Source organism: Drosophila takahashii, chromosome 3R (genome assembly GCF_030179915.1).
Source record: "Drosophila takahashii strain IR98-3 E-12201 chromosome 3R, DtakHiC1v2, whole genome shotgun sequence".
Taxonomy (NCBI): Eukaryota; Metazoa; Arthropoda; class Insecta; order Diptera; family Drosophilidae; genus Drosophila; species Drosophila takahashii.
In genome coordinates this window covers 16,191,944-16,217,157 of record NC_091681.1, presented here as the reverse complement: position 1 = coordinate 16,217,157, position 25,214 = coordinate 16,191,944, and the positions used below count along the sequence as shown (strand labels likewise).

At 37.8% G+C, this 25,214-nt stretch overlaps 2 protein-coding genes across 2 annotated transcripts; one reads left to right on the top strand and one right to left on the bottom strand.

The window, feature by feature from the left end:
* Nucleotides 1-10,084: 10,084 nt before the first annotated feature.
* Nucleotides 10,085-11,064, bottom strand: LOC108057542 (G-box-binding factor). Its single transcript, XM_017141834.3, has 3 exons — nt 10,937-11,064; nt 10,653-10,876; nt 10,085-10,595 (listed from the first exon to the last, which is right to left on the bottom strand). The coding sequence occupies exons 1-3, from the start codon at nt 10,979-10,981 to the stop codon at nt 10,235-10,237; spliced, it is 630 nt and encodes a 209-aa protein (XP_016997323.2). The 5' UTR covers nt 10,982-11,064; the 3' UTR covers nt 10,085-10,234.
* Nucleotides 11,065-17,779: 6,715 nt separating this feature from the next.
* On the top strand, nt 17,780-24,554 carry Gr92a (Gustatory receptor 92a). Its single transcript, XM_044394121.2, has 3 exons — nt 17,780-18,302; nt 23,286-24,319; nt 24,381-24,554. The coding sequence occupies exons 1-3, from the start codon at nt 17,780-17,782 to the stop codon at nt 24,552-24,554; spliced, it is 1,731 nt and encodes a 576-aa protein (XP_044250056.2).
* Nucleotides 24,555-25,214: the final 660 nt, after the last annotated feature.

Here is a 25,214-nt window from a genome sequence, read left to right as displayed (position 1 = left end):
TGACATTTTCATTTCAGACAGTCATGACTCGCCGGAATAATGAAATAAAAATGTAAATAATTTAATAAGGGTAAAAACGAAACGAAGTTAAACCAATTCTGCGCCAACGGGAGCCCACCATCATCCAGCATTATGCAGATATCGCGTTTTATACCCATATGCAAATGTATTTATGCATTTTTAATATTGTTTTTCCAAACAAACTTTTTCATTGCTCTGAGAGCAAATTTGTCTACCCAATTGGGCAAACAGAAAAAAAATGTAGGAAAAATTGGGGGCGAAAAAGTTTTCTTTTATTTGCTTTGTAACGCATTTTCCAGTTGAACAAGGCAATCAATAGAAATGCATGGCCACGAGAAATTATTATTATAAAGAACAACAGCAGAAATATGGCTGCAGGGTAGGGAAAATGGAAATGGAGAGCCGGCTGTTGAAAAGCATATTACAAAAGCCAAAAAGTCTCCGGCCCTTTTTGGCCAACATATTAAAAACGCTTTTTGAAATTTCCACTTGACCAAACCAATTAAAATCATAAATTTTCAGCGCCTGTGGTGAAATTTCATTCAAATATAACAAGTCTTTTTGTACTCTTCCCTTCGTTTTTTAACGGTTTTGCAATATATGCAGATAAATTCTGGGCGGCAGCCAGTGGGCGATGAAACAGGAGCCATGGATATATTTCTGTTTAATATTTTTCCGTTCCGTTGGGCTAGTGAAAGCCTGTGGGCATACAAGAGGCATTTTAAAATTTCACACGAGAGCGCGAAAAAATGGCGAAAATTCCAGGGAAAATTTGACTTATAAACCGAAACTTTAATTCTTTCTGGAGGGTATTCCAAATTGTTTTGTTTTTGATTTTTTACTATGGTTGTACAAATATTTTTATTAATGTGTTTTTATTAATCAGTTTTGTGTTACGTAAATATTATCATTTCTAGTCAGCTGATGAAACAATAATATTGCCAAAAGTTGTTACTTGAAAAAAATTTAACTGTCGTTCAGTAACAATCCATCTTGTCTTTTTTTGACTAGTGTTTAACAATATTAATTAATGTTCGATAAAATGCAGTAATATTTAAAAATTTATTACAATTTTGCCTTACTGGCTTAATTTTAAGAATTACTTTTCGCTATAAATCCTCCAGTAATGTATTTGGTTTTATTATTAAACTGCCAGAAATCAATAGACCAAATGGGCTCATAAGTGTTTCCCCATAAAAATGTGACCTTTAACAGTTGAAGATAGCCTATTTACACGTTGTCCCCACTTATACATCCCTATATATATATCGACTTCCCTTTCGGGCAGTTTGGCCAATACAAATTGTAATAATTGTTTGGAAAATTGTAGCTCTTAAAAATACATTCACTCTTTGCTTTTTTTTGCTCTCGTGGGAGAAATAAAGGGCTCCGTGTGTGTGTGCGTTCGTGTTTGCTACTTCCGGTTTGACCACTCACACAAGCGTATTGGTCGCCATATTGTTTTCGACATGTGCATGTTTTTGATGTCAAGTGGCCGTCTACTTGAAAACAATTTTCTCTAAATGTGTGTGTGTTTGGGATTTTTTTTCGCTTCTGCCAACGCATTTCTGTTGTCCTCCCTTTTGATTGTTCGATTCAGCCCTGTTTCGTTTCGGTTTGAGCCTTATTTTCAGCTCCTACTGCTGATGCTGCTGCTGCTGTTATTGTTGTTTTCGACCCAATTGCGACCATGGCATCCATTTTGTTGACGTCGTTATCAATTAAGCGACACGTTGCGTAGTAGCCCAGGCCACAGTTGGCGTCAATTGACTGAACGAAATGGCCAAAATGGTCAATGGTTCTGCGGCAGGGGGAGGGGCAGTGGGGCAGTGGCGGTGAGGAGTGGCCCAGAAGTTGTTGAATTGTGCAGGGGTCAATTGTACCGTGGACGGCACATAAAAACAAGTTGCAGCTAACATGGACAGGCCACTTTCTTCTTTTCCCCCACAGAGTTATTGTCCTCTAACTAGCTGTCGGCTGTGTTTGCAGAAAAATATTACCCCTTACCCAGCGATGACTCAACTCGTAAATGAAGTAAATCTCCGATAATGGCGTATATAATGAGGATGATAAGGCAGTCCTCATACGGTCCCTAGGGTGGACCTCAGTTGGTGGTTTTATTTATTTATTAAACCATTAAAACATCCGATCAAATGTTCAAGTACAATATTAAATTTTTATGTTTGGTAATTAATTTACAAAATATTTATTTTTTCCTCTAAGTTGGAAAATATATTAAAAATGTAACAAAAACTTTTTTATTAATATATAATGATTATTCTGTTTTTCTAGATTTTTTTAAAAATATTTAATCTGTTAATTTAAGCCCGTAAATAATAAACTTATCTACAAATATAGTCCACCTTGAGAACCCAATTTGAGTTGTTTGCCATAGTTAGTTAGAAGTGTATCACCCAACACACGCACAATTATGCATGTCAAATTAAGTGTAACTACGCCCAAGTAATAGAATCAGCTGGGGGTAATAGAAGACAAGGAAGGAGCATTGCGGGCGGGCCATAAATCTTCAATGTGCTAGCCTGGAGAATCAGCGAGCGGTAACTAATGATGTTCATAATCGGAGTGGCATGTAAAAGGATAATGGCAAAAGGCTGATTAACAAGGAAGGCAAGCCACAACTTCATTTAAGCTCTCTCTTAGCACACTTGTGTGCGTTTGTGTGTGTATGTGTGAGAGAGTGTGTTCATGCTTGTGTGAGTGAGCCGGAAGTGTCAGTAGTGGACGCCATTAATTTAGCGGAAATAAACAAACAAAATCAACGGGGAAACAGTAAACCGCAGAAGGGAGTAGAAGGGAAGGGCAAAGTGGAGGCTGCGAAACAGGCTGAAATCTCAGTACTTGGCATGTGCTTGTGTTTGAACAGGATATGCTCGTGCTCCGCTTATAATTGGAGCATAAAGTGAAGCTGTAAGAGATGTGCAAGGCCGTAAAAAAGGCCAGGAAGTGGTAAGAGCAACAGCAACAGCAAGAGCATCCAAATCCGAAACAGATACAGATACAGAAGGAGCAGAAGCAGCACCAGCAAAGATACATTTACAGCTTGGCCTCGTTACACACACTCAGCAAAAGAATTCTACTGCCTACCCCTATAAATAAAATCCCCTCAGCGACTCTATCCTAATATTTTTTTTGGTTTTTGTTTTTGGTTCCTGCTGCCCGCGTAGAGTTAATTTATGACCTACAACAATACACATGCAGAAACACAGATTGCTCCGCCACTTAAGTGTTATAGCCGAAAAGACTTTCCAATGCCATCCTGTGCCGAGTCATGAATTTTAAGTGACTCTCTGTTTGCCTGCCCTTTGTTTTTGGCCTTTTCCGTTTGCATTCTTTTCACAATTAATGTAAAATTTAATTTGGCTCGGCTTGAACACACGTTGCGTGTGAAAAGGGATTGGAAAAGGGCCTAAGCGTGGCGGCCGTAATAAAAAGGCTTTTCATATAAATATTTTACTTGTCTGCCATGGAAAAACAATTAAAAGCATTGAGGAAATTCTTTTAGCAATTCAGGATTCTTCAAACGAAACTAGCAAACCGTACTGCAAACCACTATACTCAATTTGTGTAAGAATATAATATAATTAAGTTTCATCATCTTTTAACACTTTAAATACTCCAATATGTGGAGTATAAAACAAGAATTTTACAATTTAATATTATTTAAAAATTCATTCTGAACTAACATCGAAAATTGCCTTTATGTTGTATATAAAAATAAAAAAATTTAAATATTGTTGGTTGAACAATTTAATTAAATGCATTATAATTATTTTAACAATTTCCAACTGGACTGTTATATTAATTTTTCTATATTTGTTTCTCAATTATCATTTCGTTTCCAAATACATGGCCTGAAATTAAATGTATATGGGCCAAGTTATTACTCACATATTTATCAAATATTTGTTTTGATTCAATTGATTCAATTATTTCATTATGCAATGCAAACACTATTCGCTCCGTCCAGACATTTATATTACATATTAACTGTAACCGAACCGGAGCCCACTACAAATATATATACACTAATGTTGTGGAGTCCGCTGAAATCCTGGGCCATATAAACACACACACTTATAGTAAATTGAATGGGCAATTGTGGTTTTCTATTAAAAATGAGTGGGCTTCTCACGCAAAGTGCAGTGTGTGTATGGAAACCACACAAACACATCGACAAAGTCCGTTTTTATGGCTTTGGCTATTATTTTACCATTTTTATTTTGATTGTGTGCGTGTGTGTTTTTGTGTTTGTCTGTGTCTATAAATATTTATTACAATTTTGTTGGGGACCAGAAGATTGAATAGGAAAGGCTGCAGCAGCAAAAGCAGGAGCAGGGCTGTTGGTTAGTAGATGTAGACAGATATATACTTGCCATGACAGCAAAGTTTGCTAGGGGACCTCACTCACCCGATTTGGTGCAGACTTCCCATTCAATTAGGCACACATAACTCAGAGTACACCAAACCCACATCAGCGGACCAAATTGCTGATTCAATTGCGAATGCGGGTCAACGTTTTTTCGGGGTCGGTCAGACCCAAGATTTCCATTCCGATTTGTGCCACAAAAACTTTGTACAATTCCTTGGGTAAATAAATTAGAGCTCAACGGGAGAGGAGCCGGGGAAAATCATTTTTAATTATTTGCAAATAAAAGGCGTCCGAAGTCTTGCAATTAAGAACCGAAAAGTACCCACCGAAAAATGAGCAAATCATAATGAATAAATGTCGCACCGGAAGTGAGCGGAAGTCTGGCCATCCCCACCCCTTTTAGTCCGCCATTACATTTCCGCTCAAGTAACGGGGATTATCAGGAAAGGGTTGTTCGGGGTTATTCCTAATGGGAAACGCTGCTTGGCATAATAAACTGTCCGCTTCTTTTTTTGGGGAGCTTTTGTTGTTGCCGCCTTCAAAGCCTGTTGACTTTGTTAATAAGTTTCGTAATAAGTTGCCGGCCAGGCTAAAGGATGTCCAAGGATATAAACACAAACCGCAAGGGCATAAATAACCCAAGAAAGCGGGTTAAAAAAGTGTGGTGCAAATGGAATTTAAGAAGACTGATTAGTAGGGGTTAAGGAAATACTCTAGAAAAGGAGTATATTTGTTTTGGGAAGTCCGCTTTCTACCAATTGTTTCCTACTGAAAACGCAAGGCAGCGAATTATATTAATCAAAACTTTATTTACCAGCTTTTTACCTATTTTGAAACTGCGTACTGCAGTGATTAGTCTGCTCTTTTCCCTTATTTTTCGCAGCTGAAAGCGGAAATATCATTCAACTGTCAGCGAACCACAAAACCGCCATCTAAAGCCAAAGTTCTAGGCTAGACAAAAACGTAGGAGAACGAGAAGGGCGGCAAAAAAAGATGATTAATTTACGCGTCCATTGGTCTATTCGTTGTCCTTTCCTGGGACTCCGTAGCTCTCCTTCAGTGGGACTCGGGCTCATTGTTTGCCCAGATTTACAAAAGCAGCCGAAACTTAATTTGATTAACTTTGAGTAGGTTTTTTTCTTTTCTGTCGCCTTTGTCTTTCCGGCTTCGGTTCATCAGCAGATGAGATGCGAGCGGGAAAACGTGGATAGAAGAGGATTGGATTGGAGTGGAGTGGAGTGATGGTGGGCTATGAAGAGAAGAAGGACGAAGGACGAGGCTACGTTGACGTTGATAATGATGTGGCCAGCCATCATCAGCGCTCGTCCGTTGGCCATAAAAAGTTACAGACTTTTAAGTGTCCTGCGTTGGCATTTTATTTTAGTTTATTGGTTGGCAATGGCAAATGAGAATGAGAATGCGAATGAGAGTGCCGTCTGAGAGATGAGGTGGAGCGTGTTTATGGCCGAGGCGTTCTGCATAGATGTGGGCTCGTAAATCGGTATTAGTGTACCTAAATGATGTCCACGGCATTGCGCAGACAATGAATACGAATCGCGAGGCGAAGGCAAATTGAATGCCAATTTTATTTGAACTTAATTAAATGGCGGAACTTTTTTTTCTTAGGAATGGCAAATAAGCTTGTAAAATAAAGTTTCCAGCAGCTGTTGTCGCAATAATTAACCGGCATTGTAACAGCATGGTCACATTAATTAAAAAGAAGCAAAGTAACTCAGGCTGGTCACATTAAAGTTTAATGATTAAACTGTTCAACTTGATATTTAAACCTCTATTTAAATAATTTATTGTTATTATGATTTAATTTTAGGAATTGATCAATTGATTAATCTAATAAAATCTCTAATCAGCATTTTAGTTTCCATTTGTATATAAAGTTTCTCCTAGTGCACCGGGTGTATATATTTTATTCACTCAATATTGAACTTTTCATAACTTAATTAAGCAACAACGAAACTGGAATTGCCTTCATATATGCATTAGTTGCCGATGCTGGCTAAAACTTTGTCGAGTCTGTGAGGTCTAATGTCTTTGCTTTGGCAATTTGGCTAAGGGCGTTTTGCTGTTTTGTTGTACGGCGCTGCATTGTTGCTGCCTTTCAGCTGCGATCCTTTATATTTCCCTACTGCTGCTACTGTTGCTTGCTTTTGCTGTTCTCGGTAATGTTTGTTTTCATTAACATTATTGTTGCTATTGTTGTTCGTCTAGCAACAACAACCAACATTGACGCAACTACACTTGAATGCATTTTGTGCAACAGCTACAACAACACCGCCAGTAAGAACAACAATAATAATAGCAACAACTCCAAAAGCCCCCAAAGGTATAATTTCAATTTCAACACTTTACAAACACGCCACAGTTGCGTCATTAACTGGGAAGTTTGCATGCGCCTCTCGTCTGCAGTTTTGCAGTCCGTACACTGAAATGTTACATTGTATCTTGGGCTAATTACAATAAATATAAAGATTAGCTTTAACAGCTTACTCTCTTTTAATTTCTAAAAATTATAATAGTATTGTTAATAAGAACAGGAGAATATAAAATTATTATTACATTCCATTTTGTAGTATATGCAATGGTTTTATATTTTTTGAGTTCACAACTGAAAATATTAATTTTATTTTTGTTAGTTTCTGTGTCTTCTATAGGTTTTTTTTTGTTGTTTTGTCTTTGATTTTTTTTTTTATTAGAATTTTTAAAATACCTGGGGATAAAAAAGGTGCTTTGTAAAAATTAAAATTTATTTGCTAAGTGCATTTGTGTATTCATGTCTGTATCGCTGCGTGGCACTAAGTGCGCTGGCTGACGGAAATGGCCGAAAGCAACAACGGCGACAGCAACGTCGGAGATGAGTTCAACGCAGCGTCAGGTGCAGCAGCAACTACAGCAACAGCAACTATAGCAACTGCAACAGCAGCAGCAACTTCAGCAGCAACAGCAACGAAAGCAGCAAGAACAACAAGCAAAAAGCACTTTTCCAGTAGTTGCTGCTGTTGTTTCATAAAACTTTATTGTTGCGTGTTGCTGTCGGTGTCGTCCTATTGTCGCGGCTGCTGCAATGCTTCAAGCCATACATAAAATCATTTGTGCCACCCCTCGAGCCCTCGAGCATTGACTAATGCTGACACCACGGCAACACGAACCCAGCAGCAACATCAGCCAACATCGGCAACATCAGCAACGTGGCGAACATTACAACAGTTGTGGACCATTAAGTTGACGTTTTTCCGTTGCATTTGCTGCGACATTCGTCCCAATGCCAATGCGATATATCCTCCCAACTCCCTCTGTCTGTCTGTCTTTCTGTGGAGGGCGTTGATGTTGATGGCCATCTAACTGGGCGAGCAGCCGCCAAGCAAAGTGGAAAACGGCCACAGTTCCGCTTGGTTATCTGCGGAAAATCTTCAAGGTGAATCGAGGATAGGTTAGGTGGCGGAAAAGTGGAAACGGGAAACGAAAGACCTCGGTGCACATTAAATCGATTTCTAAGTTGGACCAGGAAAGGAAGAAGGAGGAAAATCAATTTCAGTCCCGATGGAATAATCTAATTTTTATTACCGCTGCATAGCCATTCGTCATTTGCTTATTCCTTTGCATAGCACGACCACAGATGTGGGGAAAATTATAGATATGTTTTCACAAAATCAAAAAATATGTAATATATTTAATATTATATATAAATATTTAAGCAAACTTGTTTTAAATAAAACGACATTTAAGTGATCTATTGAATTTTAAGTGTTTTATTATAATTTATAATTTATAATTAAATATTACCTTAATTAAATAGTACATTTCTATGTTTGCTTTGTAAGCTTTATTTAACCATTTAATAAACTATGAAAGCACTCTTTATTCTGTTGGCAGCTCTATTGTTTTAACCGCAATTGTGCTCACATAACTTTTATCTTCTTCCACCATTTCTCATCGACTAAATGCTGCCGGATGCACAAGCTGCAAAAACACCGGCAAACAGGATTGCACATTTCTTTTATGCAGTAATCATTTGCGGCACTTTATTGAATTCCAAGCGGCAGCGGCAACCGAAAACAGCCCGCACAACAAGCCTCGCCCACTTCCGCCTTCCGCTAGCAGGTGTTGGCTTTTCCTCCCCTTCGGCCCCTCGCCGACTTATCCCTCCCCGTCGGTGTCCTTCACTTGGCATTTTCCCCAAGCGCTTTTTCCGCTTCGATTTTTTCCTCTTGTTATTCTTTCCCACACATCACATGCTTGCTTTGCTTTGGCTTCTTGCTTGCCTCGTGATGTCGGTTGTTTGCCTGCTTTGCTTGGCCAAAAAGTGCAGAAGAACGTTGCATACTTTAAGGCGAAAGTCAACCGCAAAGTGAATTTCGCCATCGACAAGCGCCATCTTGTCGGAGTAAGTGTGACCAGTTTGGCCGTTTTTCAGATTTTTAGAATTTTACTTTAGTATGTTAATAAAAATTAGAAAACACTAAAAATATCGGTCTGTTTTTTATAAATTAGTGGTCATTTATATTTACAAATAATTTCAGTTTAAATGAATAAATAATTTAAAAAAATATAAAATTTTTGGTTCCTTCTAATATTAAGACTTTTTGTATATTTCTTGTTTCAAAACATAAGAAAACATTAATATTAAAGTAACGCAGAAAAATGTTGTTGTTGGCTTGATAAAAATTGTATCTTTATAATGAATGCACTTTTTCAAGCTAAAAATTTGGCAGCACTGTATGTGAGTGTGTGTTAACTCGGCAGAGTGGTAATCTTGGGCAATCTTAATGCGGATATATTAAACTTATTTTTACAGCATTTCTTTCGGCGATTGCTTGGGCTCCTCACCAATCTGGATTCTTTATTTTCATATACTTTGTAATACTGGTGCCGCGCCCTTGTGCCTGCCATATCCTGCCGGTTCCTCAGATTTGGTAAGAGCGATAAACTAACTGCCTGGCAGAACCCCCCTCCCCTCACCTCCCACTGGGTGCTTTTCAACACTGGCAGACAGACAGTAAGTGGTGCAGTGGGTGGCTGTAGTAGTGGTTGGTGTGCGGGGCGGCATGTGTATGTATTTCGCAACTTGAGGCGCTTGCCACTTCCGCTGGCGGTCTATAAGAAAACACTAACACACTCGCTGAGGGGATAAAACTTTTCTACTGCTTTCCATTTATTTTTTTTATTTTTGGTTTCCCTCTCACTTATTTTAGTTTTATTGCTCGGCATTTTATTGCACAAATTTTAATATTTATTTTTGCTGTTGGTTTATTTTGCACTATGCCTGGAAGGCGATGCCAGTGTGTGGGTTGAAGTGTGTTTGTGTTTATTTTACCCACATACACACACACATGCTCAAACGTTGGATGCTTTGTTTGCTGTCTGCTCGCGTTTAGTTAGCGTTTTTCTATTGCAGCTCCATTTTAATGTTTAACAAACTTGAATGGCGCAGTTGAGAGCTCCCAAACAAACAGCAAGAAAATACAAACGATTTCAGCTCTTTTTCGCTTTTTTCACTCCTTGTTTGCCCCTTGTTTTGCGCGAAAACTTTTGTGAAAATTATTTTAAACTGTTAAAGCTTTTTATTTTTTTGCATTATTCTCATTTATCCTCTTGTGCATTTATCTCATTTAGTGGAAAAATCGGGTTTTTTATTGGATTTAATAAAAAGTCTTACCACACGGAATTAAATATTGATTTATTCATAATTGTAATACAAAATAAGATTTTCGATACAGAAATTCACGTCATGCTTCGGTACTGTTACCAACAAAAACTTACAAACAAGCGAAGTCGATTGCTTAAATGGATTTAGCCGGAAAACGTGATTTAAAGCCAGGGAAATCTGGGTCCAGGTGGAGGTGGATACATAAAATTCAGTTGCTGAGCCTGCTCATGATGATATTGCATCTCCGGATGATTTTGGATTCTAGGATGGGCGTGCCGATTTTGCTCAGGGTGATATTGCATCTCTCGATGATTTTGGATTCCTGGTTGGGCGTGATGATATTGCCTACCTGGCTGACTTTGAACTCCTCGATGGGCGTGATGAGACTGCCGATAATGCATCTCTTGATGATTTTGAACTCCCCGCTGGGGATATTCATGCTTATGGTTTTTTAAAATTGGCGAGGACCTATAATGATCACCACAGGCTCCATGCGTAATGGGCCTAGATCCTTGAACGGCACTAAATAATAATAATACATTAATATAAAATAAACAAATCCATATTTGCAGTACTTACTGAGCACAATATCGAGGATTAACTTTAAGATGTCGCTCGTCAGTTGGTGATGGACTTCCATAAAACCTGGTCTGGCCGACTTCCATCATTCCCGGTGGCTGATTATGAACTGGAGCGTGCTCGTTACTCGGTTGATAGTTTGGATAAGGACTGCTCGAGGACATTATCATAAATTTGCTAAAATTATCACTTCCGTAAAGTCTTGCAAACTGCTCAACGCTTTCCTGTTAAACCCAAATAAATTATATTTGTTTAAGCAATAGCTCTACAAAATGTGATCTTACATCTGGACAAAAAATACCCGGTAGCCGGACGCCGTTGTAAGCCATGTTGTAATTTAAGTTGTAATTTTAAAAAAACTCTGTTAATTTTGAAATTATTAAAACAGAATTTTGGAGCGAAATTGACATATTTTTCGTGGCTAAATTTTGAGAAATACCGAATATTAAATTTTTAAGTCCACCACTCTTTTTAATTTGATTACCATTCAACTGACCTTTCAGTGCTTCTGGCCAAGTTAAGCGTTAAGCAGTTGACAGGCAATTATTGCACCCTTATAAGGACATCAACTACTCGGCACATTCGTTTAATTCGCCGTTTATTAATTTACGCTGAAAATCCTTAACGACAGGTTCATGTTTTTACGGCTGCCACGGCAACCTCATTACCGTCGACTTATTGTAAATAATTATTTGCGGCTTACAAGCATTTTTTGTGCCCTTAGCGTATGCGGAATTTATGAATAAATCATTTGATCCCCGCGCATTCGCCAGTGGCTGTCCTGCTTTCGAGTTGATGACCTCTTCGCCGGATAATATGCAATATGCATTTCCGTGGCGCCGCCGATTCGCCAGGCAGGTGCTTGTTGTTGAGTTTTAATTAATCGAGAACTCATAAAAATATTAAAATGGAAAAAAGCACAGGGCTTATATGGGATACGGCAATGGCAATGGCTGGGCCATATCGTCAAGAGTCGATGACGAGTGGGAAATGGCGATGCATGTTTTATTGCCCTGGCATGCCATATGAGTATATGAGTGGGCAAAAGGCATAAAGCGCTGAGGTCCTTGCTGTCTGCGTCATATTAAATTAAAACTGCTTTTTATTTTTTGTGTTTTATAATTGGAGGCATTATGTCATGGCTTGAATTCTCGAATTTCAGAATTTCACCAAAATAAGAAGGCCCTTACTTTCGGTTTCAAATTTAATTTTTTTGTTTTACCAGGCTTGCAATACTATATTCGAGAGTGTTTACTAGAGTTGCAACGTCTGTTTCTCAAACAATACTGATTTTTAAAGCATAGGTGACAACCCTGCGCGAGTAAACGATTAGAACAGTCCACTAACTTGGTTGTCAGATGACAATGCATAAATTGCTGTCCAATTCGTGTTAAAGAAATGTTTCTTTCCCCTTTTTCTGGTCATTACCGGTTTGTCGTTTGAGACCACTACATCGCAAAAAAAAGAGCTTCTGAAGTCCTATGAATTGAAGGACGAACAGGCTCGCGAGGATTTTATGAATCGTTTAGATTCCAAGACGATCGAAATGACGCCGAATTGTCCGATGAACCCAGATGCAACACTTCCAAGGGTCTCCAGATCAGAGATGCCAAACGCAAGGCCAAGGAGTTGGTCTATTCAAGCCCCGATTAAACACAAAATATTTAATATCCGTTGTATACGAAATTGCAATAAACATAATGCATTAGGCCAGCCCACTACAAAGAGTAGCTGCAGCTGATAATTAATTAACAATTTCTCGCCCCCACGCTGGGCGCAAAAGGCCATTGCCGTAATTAGTGGGCGTGGCAGCAGCAGTGTAGTGTAGCACACATTAGTAGCCCGTGCAGAGCTGAACAGAAATTGCTTAAGGTCACAATGGGGTCGTGATTGCAGCGAGAGGAGCACTCTAACCCAAATGCCATTGTCCGACTGCCAAACTGGCCGGCATTCCAACGCCCAAAGCAATTAGTGGGTAGGTGCACTGGATTGCACTGGCTGCCTGGTGTTTTTGGTAGATTGGACTCGTGGGTGGTGGACTATGTGGCAATTGGGTGGGGTGCTGCATGGGGCTCAACGGCTCAGTCGGATTCAGCTCTTTGATTGCAACTTTATATTTGTCAAGGCCCAAAAGCTGTCTGTCTGCATCACAGCCATTCAAACTTCCGAAACCAGTTGCATATTTTCGGTCACTCAGTTTCAATTTCCTACAAAAATACCTTTTCACAGTGAGGTAAGATTTGAACAGTTCGAGTTTATGTGCACCTAAAAAAAACTTGATATGAAAAAATTTTTGATGTTGATTAGTATCAATTTTGTCTTGATATGCTCACACTGTAACTTTAAGCGCTATCTAGCTCTTTTTCGAATTGAGAGAGCTTGTACTTCTCGCTTCCACTCACGTAATTTAGGTCGCCACATTGCTTCTTCCTCTATTTTTCGAATTCAGATAATCTGAAATAGAGATAGATTTCGGTAGAAACGATGTGCGTCTGCAATACCAGAAATTTACCATGCTCATATCAATTTGACAGCAACGTGTTTTTTGTTGTGTGTGGTACCAATAATCTTTTACAATGTTTCCACCTTTACCACTCTTTTAATCTTAACCAAATCTGAGCTGAAAAGTGGATTAATTAATTTTTAGCTCAGCATTATTGATTTGAGCGATGCATTTAGTCGTTATTTGGTTGAATGCTGTGGCTTGTGTTTGCTCATTTAACCGGTGAAATTTGATCAGGAGCTTCTAGGAGCTTGGTGTTTCGTGAGTCAAAGGAGCCCATAAGCTCATTACAATGCTCCGGCTTTGTTGTTGCCTTTGCAGCCGGGGCAATGCATTCGAATGTAACTGAGATACGCCCCAAACATGCTTTGGGCCATAAACTAAACTGTCACGGATTTTCGGGCCGGGGCGGAAAATCGAGCAGCCGCACGACACGCCCGTAGGCCAAATATCTTGCACACATATTTGTCGACAAGTTGGCAAACTAAGCGGGCGAAAGGTGGCAAGTGGGTGGCTTGAGGCAGGGTGGTGCTCAAAAGGGTGGTGGCATGTCAGCCTTTGTGCTAATGCAATTTAGTGCCTCCTGCAGCAAATGAACCTTGATTATGTGTTTATTAGACACCAATTTACGCCTGCTGCAATGTTGCAATGTGGCCTCTCCTCTCCGGCGGCACATTTTGCTTTTCATTTAGGCTGGCTGGCGTATTTAAATTCCACACCATTGTCATAAATATCATATGTCGGTTTACCTGCATCTAAACAAGAGAATGCTTGGCCTTCCACAATAGCCTGAGCCTTTTGAAATGCAATTATTTCAATAGTGCTGAAACTGGAGAAGTGTCATGTTCTATCGATTGATTCTATTGAACTGAGATTAGGTGTTAGTGGATTTAGCAAATTTACAGTCCTTAAATTGAGAAACATAAATGTATGAAATATGCTTCAATGAGCAAAGGTGATTATTCTCTTGAAATGTGCCTAACTGGGTTAGTAATTTAAATCAATGATTATTAATTAAAAAAAAAAACAAAGTTTTTAAAATTAATAACCTCAAAGCTTACGCTTTATTATAAGTACAAAACATATTATAATCTCATAAAATAACAAGAAAGGAAGCTACCTTCGGCCAGCCGAAGCTTATATACCATTGCAGATAAAGTAATGCTCACTCGGTGCAATTCCAGCGATTCCAGATTCAGCGTTTCTATTTCAATTTTGTTTTTAAGTAGTCAAGAATCAAAACGCCTACTTCCTACAAAGTTACAATGAATTTTCTTATATTTGTTTGAATATTCCTATGGAAGCCTTAAGATATAGTGGTCCGATCCGGCTCGCTCCGACATATGTACTACCTGCAATAGAAAGAAGACTTTCGGGAAAGTTTCATCGCGATAGCTTTAAAACTGAGAGACTAGTTCGCATAGAAACGGACAGACGGACAGACAGACAGACGGACAGACGGACAGACGGACATGGCTAGATAGACTCGGCTATTGGTGCTGATCAAGAAACGTCTCCTTCACTGCGTTGCAAACATCTGACTGAAATTATAATACTCTCTACAAGGGTATAAAAAGTACCTATCAAACTTTTTATGCTCGACCCATATCAAATTCTTATCTCTGTCTGATGAACCTGGTGCTATTTTGACCACTAACAACCGTTAACTAGATACACTCATTAACCCAAAAGTCTTGGTTTTATAGCCATTATACATATGCAGGAAGGTAGGCCATACTTGTTAGCTAAAGCAAACACAATTACACTTACGCACTCAAATTTATTTACAGGACATAAAGTAGACACTCCTTTTCGCCAGCACACACACACACACACAGGCGCAAGGACATGCCGTTGAACAACCGTATCCTGTTAGTTTACATACCTCAAAGGCATTAATTATTTATGAAGAGACAGGCTGAAATAGAAGCCCTCCGCTTGGGAGGAAGAGAGACAGGGAGACAGAGAGAGAGAGCGAGAAAGGAATGTAATAAAATTACAAGCAAATGCCGTAAACACGAAAGGTTTTGAAATTCAAGCAAGTGAAAGCGGTATTAAGTTTGCTGGCCGTGACAACTGGCAAACTGGCTAACTGGCCAACAGTAATTAAAGGCTATAATAAAGCTAACGTTTCTCGAGGAGGCAGAAGGCGGAGAGAGAGGGTGACAGTAGGCACATGTCAGTTGTCAACGCAGCAATTTGACAGGACCCGCACTGAAAAGCCCAGATATATCCATTCCCACAAAGACGAGAAGGGAGAGACCGCAAAAACGAAGCTAAATGCTGACCAAGACAGACGATTAGAATGGGACAACTATAGTACAGTGCAAGAAATTATCATAAACTGAAATCATATGTTGAGATTGCCGCAAGAAATGTAAATGTAATTGGACTAAATCGAAGTATTCCCAAAATATTTAGTAATCTCCTACTAACGCATCATTATTAATTGTAAATAGTCAAAATGAGTTTTTGTTTTCTTTTTTACAAATATTTATATATTTTTCATAAATGATTTATGGATTTTAAAATTAATTTTTACACTATAAAGACAGCTTTAATATTCTTTTGAATATTGTTAAAAAATGTTTTGTTAATTTTGAATTCATGGAACGCACTGTACTCATATATCTGTATGTTTGTCACACTTCAGATACTTGACTTGTATTCTCAAGCACTTTGGCCTTGTAGATTTTATGTCTTGCGGCTTGCATTATAAAATTAGTGACATACCATATAATGGGGCAAGTGGTGAGCGGTTGCAAAGAGGGTGGTAAAGGTCGAGGGGAGGACAGGGACACTTTGATCCCCTTGGCGCCTTCAAGTCATTTGACGCAACGGTCCCCTTCTGTTTATGACAGTTGTTGAAATTTCACAGGCTCTCTACGCTCATTAACAATTGGCAATTATGCCACAAACTTTCGATGCGTATGTATTGAGCTAATATTTGCTTAAATCAATGAACGCTTAGGCTGCAAACTATTCCATTTAATTTCTTTCTATTTTACTTGTGAGATGGTTTTAATGACAATGTTTGCACACAATGTAAAGAGCCTTAAAATCGAATGTGTATGGGTTTTAGGGTCATTAGTTGAATATGCATTAACGCTCATAAATAACTTTACACTTAATGTGAAACAGGCAGACTAGCCAACCTCACAAACACACGCAATGCATTTAAGCGGTTTTCGTTGATCACATTTATCATTAAAGCCGCATTCATTGAATAAATAATTCACATAGACATGCATAACTGTAAATTGCAAATCTGCTTGATTTGACTAATTGTTGAAATTGATAGCAATAATTGATATATTAGGGCGCAGTTAGTTTCACGCAGGAATTTAAATGCTATAAAGGTATTGTATTCCTAGCTATTGCAAATGGGATTAATTTGAACTAATTAGGAATTCTATCTGCAATTATAAAATAATACTCCCTCCAACCTAACAAGCTAAATATAGTGAAATGCACTTAGAACTGGGTATTCAAAGTGTAACCCGTTTTTCTTCAGTTCATTCGCGACCATAACTTCTCCTATAATGTTTGGTTTTCTTCGTCAGTTAAGCATTCCGAAACTCTCCGCCGGAATTCTGCGCTGGACTTTCTACTCATCCACAATAATGGGTGAAATCGGCTTCAAGTTTAAAAACACACACCCAGAAAAATGATGGACAACATTTTAGGTCATACATAGCCTAAAACATTTTAAATGGACTAAAAGTTCCTTTTTAGGTCATGTACTGCCTAAAAATTTTAATTTTTGGTATATTTGCCCTACTATTTAGGTCCCGTATAGCCTAATATTTTAGGTCATCGTGGGCCTTAAAATTAATGCATTTTACCTAAATAAATTTGCACGGAACTCTGATACCGTTCTAGCGACTCTATAATTCCCAACCAGTTATAGCGCGGCTTGCATGGTAACCCACTTCCATCGTTGAATAAAACAGCGATTTCACTGCTGAACAGTGAAGCCTCTTCGCTCGTTTTTGTGTGTTGGAATAATGACGACTTCTTGAAGACTAAGCCGACATTGACCTCGAGTTAGCTATAAATTTATCTGTATTTACTTTATAATATGAAACATTTTCAGTACAAATTTTTAGGCCAAAGAAAGCCTAAAATTTTGGATAGGGGTTTTCTCATATTTTAAGGCAGCCAATTACCTAAAATCTAGGCCAAAAATTACCCCATTTTAGGCCATTAATGGCCTAACATTTTAGGTCATACAATCCTAAATTTTAGGCCATTCAAGGACTTAGCTCCAGTTTTAGGCCAATTTTACCTAAATTCTAGGCCATTTTTTGACATTTTAGGTCATTTTTTTTTCTGGGTGTACATTCATGTACTAATATAAAATTTTTAGATCCATATTTTTCCTAGACTTTTAACTGAAAGGGGGTGATTTAACACGTATAACCCTCTTAATTCGAGGCTACGTTCCTGAGTGAGTAATTAATTTGAAAGATGGAGATATCCAAAAACTTGACACGTATTTTATTCCACAGTTAATGTCAATCCTTGAGGTTCGAGCTTTCATTAGTGAAATGCACTTAGAACTGGGTACTCGAAGTGTAACCCATTTTTCTTCAGTTCAATCGTGGTTATAACCTCTCGTGTAATGTTCGCGGAACTTCGTCAGTTCAGCATTCCCAAACTCTCTGCTGGAATACTTCGCTGGACTTTCTACACCTCCAGATTAATGGGTGCCGTTGGCTTCAGATATAAAACCACATCTACCGAAAGAGTAATGATGGAGGATAATCCTCTCATGTGGAAGTGGCTTTTTGCCATAATTCGCTTAGGAAGCCTATCTGTCTATCTATACATGTACACACAATGGAAAATGCCCTCCAGTGACTTGATCGAAAAAGTTCTGCAGCTCAACCGTGCGTTTCTTCAATCTGCCTGTTGCATGTCCATTGTTAGATTGCATCTTTATCAAGGACCAGAGGTTACACAACTGGTCAATAGTTTTCTTCAGCTATATCGAAGAGTTCAAAGCATTTGCAACCGCAATCAAAATGGCTTTGGTGGAAAAGATGACCTAATATTTTTAGTTTTCATGCTGATCTGCTTGATTCACGAGGAAATCTTCCTGCTGAGATTAATAAAACCTCACTGGAACGCACTCAAATTGGCTGGTTGGTTAGCTGACATCTATATCTCCTTTGGCATAAAAATGATGACATACATGGCCTGTTTTTGGTATTTAACTTTGGGCCTTCTGTATAGTAACTTAAACTATCATATTAGATCGGAACTTGAAACATTGGATGTACAACCCACTAACGAAAAAAAAAGAAATATTCAAAAACGTTTAAAAAAGTGCTTGGAACTTTATCGGAAACTTGATTCCTTGACAGCGAAATTTCAAAAAGTTTATGAAATTCCTCTTTTCTTTGCCATGGCCCAGAATAGTGTATGCATACTCCTTTTTGCATATTTGGTCATCACCAGGATCCGATTTTACTTTTTTCTTTTATATTCGAATACTGTGGTTCAGGTATTCAACATGTTTCTTTTGACTTGGTCGGTTCGAAGAGCGGTGGTTAAGTTCGGCGAAACTCGATTCCTGATGCTAGATAACAGCGAGCTCAGTAATATCAGGAATTGGCACAAAACAGTAAGTACAGAAACAAATATCAATCAAATATAATAACATTGTAGAATATATGTTTTTTACAGTCTGAATTGTTCTACATGCAACTGAGTGTGGATGAGTTTCGGGTGCGTCCGCTTGGCCTTTTTGAAGTATCCAATGAACTCTTCTTGGCGTTCTTTTCGGCAATAGTTTGCCATCTTATCTTCTTTATACAATGCAGAATGCAGTTGAAATAGGTTGAAAATATTGACTTGCAGATATTTAATAAGTTTATGTTGTACATTAAGAACATATCAATTTACCATAATGTGGTATCAAGAATAAATATTTAACCTAATAAATACTAATAACTAAGTATAATTTGTGTATCAGTTTGTTTAAATGTGGTTACTCAGAAATAACGCAATCAATTCATCAATCATGAGAGAGTTTATTAACTAGAAGAAAAGGTTGTATATATATTTTGGTATTAATGTTTACAAGATCTTTTAGTATAATACAACTAATTACCTATTTTTTAAGTTAAGATTGTTAAATTGTTAATGTAGTTTTTTTCGAGGAAATAAACATTTTGTCTTTTGTTTTTGGTAAACAATTTTATAAAGCGACAGCTACGTAAGTCATTGTTGCTTTTAAAAGATGAAGATACCTATAAACTTGACAGGTATTTGCCACCACAAATATTATCAATCTATTTGGTTCAAGCTTTCATTAGTGAAAAACACTTAGAACTGGGTATTTTGGTGTACCACAATTTTCTTCAGTTCAATCGTGGCTATAACCTCTCCTATAATGTTCGGGGTACTTCGTCAGTTAAGCATTCCAAAACTATCTATCGGAATTCTGCGCTGGACTTTCTACACCTCCAGATTTATGGGTGCAGTTGGCTTCAGATTCAAAAGAACTTCTGATGACCGAGTGATGATGGAGGATAGTCCTCTCTTGTGGAAGTGGTGCTTTGCCATTATTCGCCTAGGATGTTTATCTACTTTTACCTACATGTACATAAAATGGAATTTGTCGTTCATTGACCTGACCGAACCATTTCTACACATTTCCCGTGCGTTACTGCAATTTTCCTGTTGCATGTCAATCCTGAAATTGCAGCTTTATCAAGGAGTAGAGGTCACTCAGCTGGTCAATAGTTTACTGCAACTGTTTCGAAGAGCTCAAGCCTTTTGTAACCGCAATCAAAATGGCTTTGGAGGAAAAAGTGAAATAATTATTTTATTTTGTGTGCCAGTCTACTGGATTCACGAGGAACTCTTCCTGCTAAAATTAGTAAAACCTTATTCCAGCTCTTCTAACTTTATTTTTTGGTTTGCTGATGCCTTTATCTCCTTTGGTTCTAAAATGCTTACATTTATCGCCTGCTTGTGGTATTTAAGTTTGGGCGTTCTATACAGCGATCTTAACGACTTTGTTAGATCCCAACTAAAGTCCGTGGACTTACAGCCCACTAACAGAAAACTTAGAAAAATACGAAAAAGATTGGACAAGTGCTTGGATTGTCACAGGGATCTTCATTCCTTGGCATCCAAATTCCAAAATATATATGATTTTCCACTTCTTTGTGGAATGTTTGAAAGCAGCGTGAGCGTTGTTCTTCTTGCATACGTAGTCATTATCAGGCTCCGATATGGTTTCCTTTTTTTATATTCAAAGACTGTGGTTGAGATTTTGAACATGTTTCTCCTAACATGGTCAGTACAAAGAGCAGTGGTTAAATCGACTGAAATTCGACTGCTGATGCTGAATGACTGCACCCTTTCTAAAATCCCGAACTGGAACAAAACCGTAAGTGAAGAAAATTAAATACAAAATAAGAAACTATTTTACAAATTTTTTCACACAGATGGAAATGTTCTACTTGCAACTTAGTGTGGACGAGTTTCGGGTGCGTCCGCTTGGCCTTTTTATTGTATCCAAGGAACTCTTCTTGGCATTCCTGTCCACAATGACCTGCTATTTTACCTTTTTCATACAATACGAAATGGAAAGAAATTAAGTTAACAAGTTTTTTTACGGAGTTTTTAAATTTATTTTCATGTTGTTTTAATTCTGTCTCTAGCTCAAATAATTTTAAGCTTGGATCTTTACTACTAACTAAGAGAGATAAGTGACTTTAATTTTTTAAATTGTCTCATAAATGTTAGAAATATATAATACAACTTTAATAAAAGTTTAAAAATAATATGAAAATGTTTCATTTTTTTTATAAAATTACTACGCAGTACTTTGTAAAAAGAAGCGTTGCCTGACACCAACGGTTATTTATTCTGGGCCACGGAGACCACAGATCTGAACAGAAGTTAACTTGCCATTAGGAAAATTAATTTTGTTGGAACTCGATTAAAGCAAATAGGTTTTCATTTTGATCAAGGTTCAACGCAAGCAAGTCCAGCAGCATTTTCGGAAAATGAGTGCATCAAAAGTGTCCGTCGGAATTTTATGCGGATTTTTAATCTACGGCAGATATGTGGGCGCAATCTTCTTTCAACTTAAAAAGCAAAATAATTGTGATTTGGTCTTTGTGGAAAGTTTCCGAAATAGTTCCAGTCTTAAGTGGCTTTTGGTGATCCTGCGACTCTTGCCTTTTGGAATTCAATGTTTTTCGTACGCCACGTGGATCCTGGGAAGGAACGTATTGGTCGAACAAATATTACATTCGATATGTCTTCTGTTGTTATTTCCCTGCTATCTGTCTACAGTGACCTTTAATATTTTCCAAAGTAAGGAAGTGATTACGTTGCTCAAACAATATCTGGAACTCTTTCGTCGAGTGAGATCCCTGTCCTTCAGGAAAAATAACGGATTTGGAAATAAACGCGAGTTACTGATGCTTCTCATTTGCTTGGGTTGCCAGGTTCAGGAAATCGTACACTTTTGGGCAGTACTTGCACCGAAAGCCAATAAGGAAAATATTATCGGTCTAGTGAGCTTCGCCTTTGTAAATATTACCAGTAGTGCGATCACGCGTTCCACTTTTATTTTCTACCTCAGCTTAAATGTTCTTTATTCGGAGTTCATTGAAAATATATGTTTCGAAGTGCAATCTCAAGCACTGACCGAAAGTTGCAATCCCTCGCATCAAAAGACGGTCCGAATCCGAAGATTAAGAAGAAATATGACCATTTTTACGGAGATTTCTTATGTGGTTGCCTCATTGCAAAAGCTTTCTGGCATTCACCTGTTTTTTAACTTTCTTAAATCATTTGCATACATAGTCATGATCTTTTACAAGATGATAATCGACTTACGATTTAGTACTTTTTGGATATGGTTTGCGTTCGCTAGAATTATTCTAGACTTCCTTAGTTTTTGTTTGGTTATTCAAGAATCACTTAAACAGTTTATATTTATTCGCGAACTCAATCTGGAGATTTTCTTTATTGCAGAGTTTAATAACTGGAAGAAAAGGGTGAATATAACATTTCAATCAATTGTATTTAAATTACAATTTTCTTCGTCTTAGGTGGAACTTTTTATCACTCATCTGTATCTGTATGAGTTTAGGGTTGTTGTCCTTGGCCTGTTTAATATTTCTAACAGGCTATTTATTATTATAGTATCTGGTAGCATAAGCTATCTGGTTTTCATCATTCAATGTGTAATACAGTTAAGATCCAATTAATATTTATACCCGTTACTCGTAGAGTAAAAGGGTATATTGTATTCGTGCAAAAGTATGTAACAGGTAGAAGGAAGCGTTTCCGACCCCATAAAGTATATATATTCTTGATCAGGATCACTAGCCGAGTCGATCTAGCCATGTCCGTCTGTCCGTCTGTCCGTCTGTCTGTCTGTCTGTCTGTATGAACGCTGAGATCTCGGAAACTATAGAAGCTAGAAGATTGGCATTTTGCATGCAGATTCTAGGAATTCCTACGCAGCGCAAGTTTGTTTCAAAATGGTGCCACGCCCCCTCTAACGCCCACCATCGCTTATATACGATTTTAAAAATTTTAATATTTTGGAAAAGTAAAAATGCAGTTTTATTGTGTTTATCAATACCTATCGAAATGTAGAAGAAATTTTTCAAATCGGACCATTCGTTAAAAAGTTATGCGTGATCAACGTTTTCTATCTCTATCTCCATCTCCCTCGCACTCCCTTTACCTGAGTAACGGGTATCTGATAGTCGGGGCATCCGACTATAACGTTCCCTCTTGTTTTAATTTAATTATTACATTTGCAATGGTATTCCAAAGAAAATGTTATTGTTTTGACTATAACCTATTCAGGACCGACACCAAATAAAATAATCTTTACATATGTAATCATTCAATATACTTTTAGTGTTATTTTCTTATTCAGGGAGTTTGACGGGATCAGAAGTGCCTTTATCTAGATTCCAAATCATTAAGAAAATTAATCTCGATTCGAATACTTAAAAGCAATAATTTTGATGTCTGCGCTTGTCACCTGCCATACAATGATATCATCGCGCATTGGCTTAAGTTTTCATTAACCAAATGCTCTGCGCATTTAAGTGCTTAGAGCAATTAATTCCCAATTCCAGTCGGAGTTAAAACCAAAGCGGTCATATTCGGGGTCTTTCATAAGATGAGTGTTCCGAAACTTTCCGCCGGAATTCTGCGTTTCATTTTCCGATACGCACAGTTTATTGGAGTTTTCTTTTTTCGCCTAAAGAAGAGTAAAGAAGGAGAAAAAGTATCGAATTGCAAATGGCTCAAGTGGATGGGTGTTACCCATCGTTTTATAACATTCTGCATTTTCTTATACTCATATTCATGGAATATAATATTAGCAAGTCATCGCGGCGAGCAAGTTCTTCATATTTTGCGGATTTTACTGAGCATTCCAATCATTTTGTTTCTATTGGGATATCAGGTTTTGCGAGGCCCGGAAATTATTGAGCTTTTCAATAAGTTTTTCCGACTCTTCTGGCAAGTGAGCCATTTGTTTAAACCGAAAACCATTGGCTTTGGAGGCCGACGTGAACTGATTTTGATCCTACTCAACTTGGTTTGCCTTTTCCATGAGTTAACATATATCTGGATTACTGTGAAAAACATTTCAACCTGGCATTTTGCTATCTATTGGTGGTGTGACGTTTTTGTTGTCACAGGAACCAACATGTTCATCCACATAAATGTTATGGCCTTTCTCAGTATTGGAGTTCTTTATTCGGAGGTCAATAGATATGTTCGTACCCATTTGCGAACCCAACTGCAGAATCTGGATACTTCGGCCAGCGAACAACAAATAAGAAAACTGAAAAATAGGCTGGAAAAGTGCACATATTTGTACAGAGAGATATATCAAATCAACACTGGTTTTCAGAGGCTTTTTGTGATGCCCCTTTTTTTGGCACTGATAAATAAGGTGTTGTTAGTCGTCACGATTGGCCTTAAAATGATTACCGATTTGAACTTCTGCGGCTGCGTTTTTTGGATACTTATCGGAAAACACATATTAGATCTTCTACTGCTAACCACTTCCGTCCAGGGTGCATTGAATCAATTTAGGATTATTCGAAGGCCGAATTTGGAGATCCCTAAAGCGGAAGATCTGAAGGAATTTCGCCGCATGGTTAGTTCATTTGTATGAAACGAATTTGTTCATAATTAATTTCCATATTTATTTTTTTTAGCTGGAAATATTCTATACCCATCTCAACCTTTGTCAGTTCCGAGTTAGCATTTTGGGCCTCTGTGAAATAACCAACGAGCTTTTTTTAATGATTTTATCCGCAGTAGTAACTTGGTTGGCGTTCATTGCTCAATATAGAATGCAGATAAAAATTGAGAAAAATTTGTTTGCTTGAATTTTGTTATTATCAATAGAAAGAATTTTGTTTTGTAAATTAAATTAAAAGTTTTTGTTTTTAAAAAAACATAAGTAAAATACAACTTCAATTGTAACTTGCGGAAAAATAAAATTTATTAACTACTATTGCTTTCACTTATTTCCTTCAATAAAATAACGCCAATTAAACTAAAAATCTTCATATCGGATAATAAACAAATAATAAATAAGCAGCCTTGGTTTTAGTGTAACAAAATATTTTCCGTATTCTCTGAAGCCACTTAATAAACTGCAATTATGTGAAAGCCACAAAATGATGGAGGAACGCACCATATGCCCGTGTGGCCAGTGTCCAGCTGTCAGGGGGCACATTGCTCATTTTAATGGCTGTGGAAATGAACTTTCGCCACGTGATTTGGCCAGAAGTTGGACCCTCGGGTCAGTCACATCAATAGATAATTTTTCATAATTAACGTGTGTTTGTTTATCCAGCACATTTTCCTCCTCGGCGAAGTAATCCCCTGGTTCGCTTTGGGTTCATTAGGGATCATAAAATGTTTCATTTTCATTTCAGGAAACGACTCGTTTTAGTGCCGTTGATTATGTAGCTTCTGCTTTCTCGGGAATTTCAAAACGCAAAAATTAGCTCAAGCATGCCATCATTTTCATGCACAATTTA

Coding starts and splice junctions, on each gene's coding strand:
- LOC108057542 (XM_017141834.3), bottom strand. CDS start 10,981: ATGGCTTACAACGGCGTCCGGCTACCGGGTATTTTTTGTCCAGAT. Junction 10,877..10,936: donor CGGGTATTTTTTGTCCAGAT/GTAAGATCACAT, acceptor TGGGTTTAACAG/GAAAGCGTTGAGCAGTTTGC. Junction 10,596..10,652: donor AATCCTCGATATTGTGCTCA/GTAAGTACTGCA, acceptor ATTATTATTTAG/TGCCGTTCAAGGATCTAGGC.
- Gr92a (XM_044394121.2), top strand. CDS start 17,780: ATGTTCGCGGAACTTCGTCAGTTCAGCATTCCCAAACTCTCTGCTGGA. Junction 18,303..23,285: donor GAACGCACTCAAATTGGCTG/GTTGGTTAGCTG, acceptor TCCCAATTCCAG/TCGGAGTTAAAACCAAAGCG. Junction 24,320..24,380: donor TGAAGGAATTTCGCCGCATG/GTTAGTTCATTT, acceptor TATTTTTTTTAG/CTGGAAATATTCTATACCCA.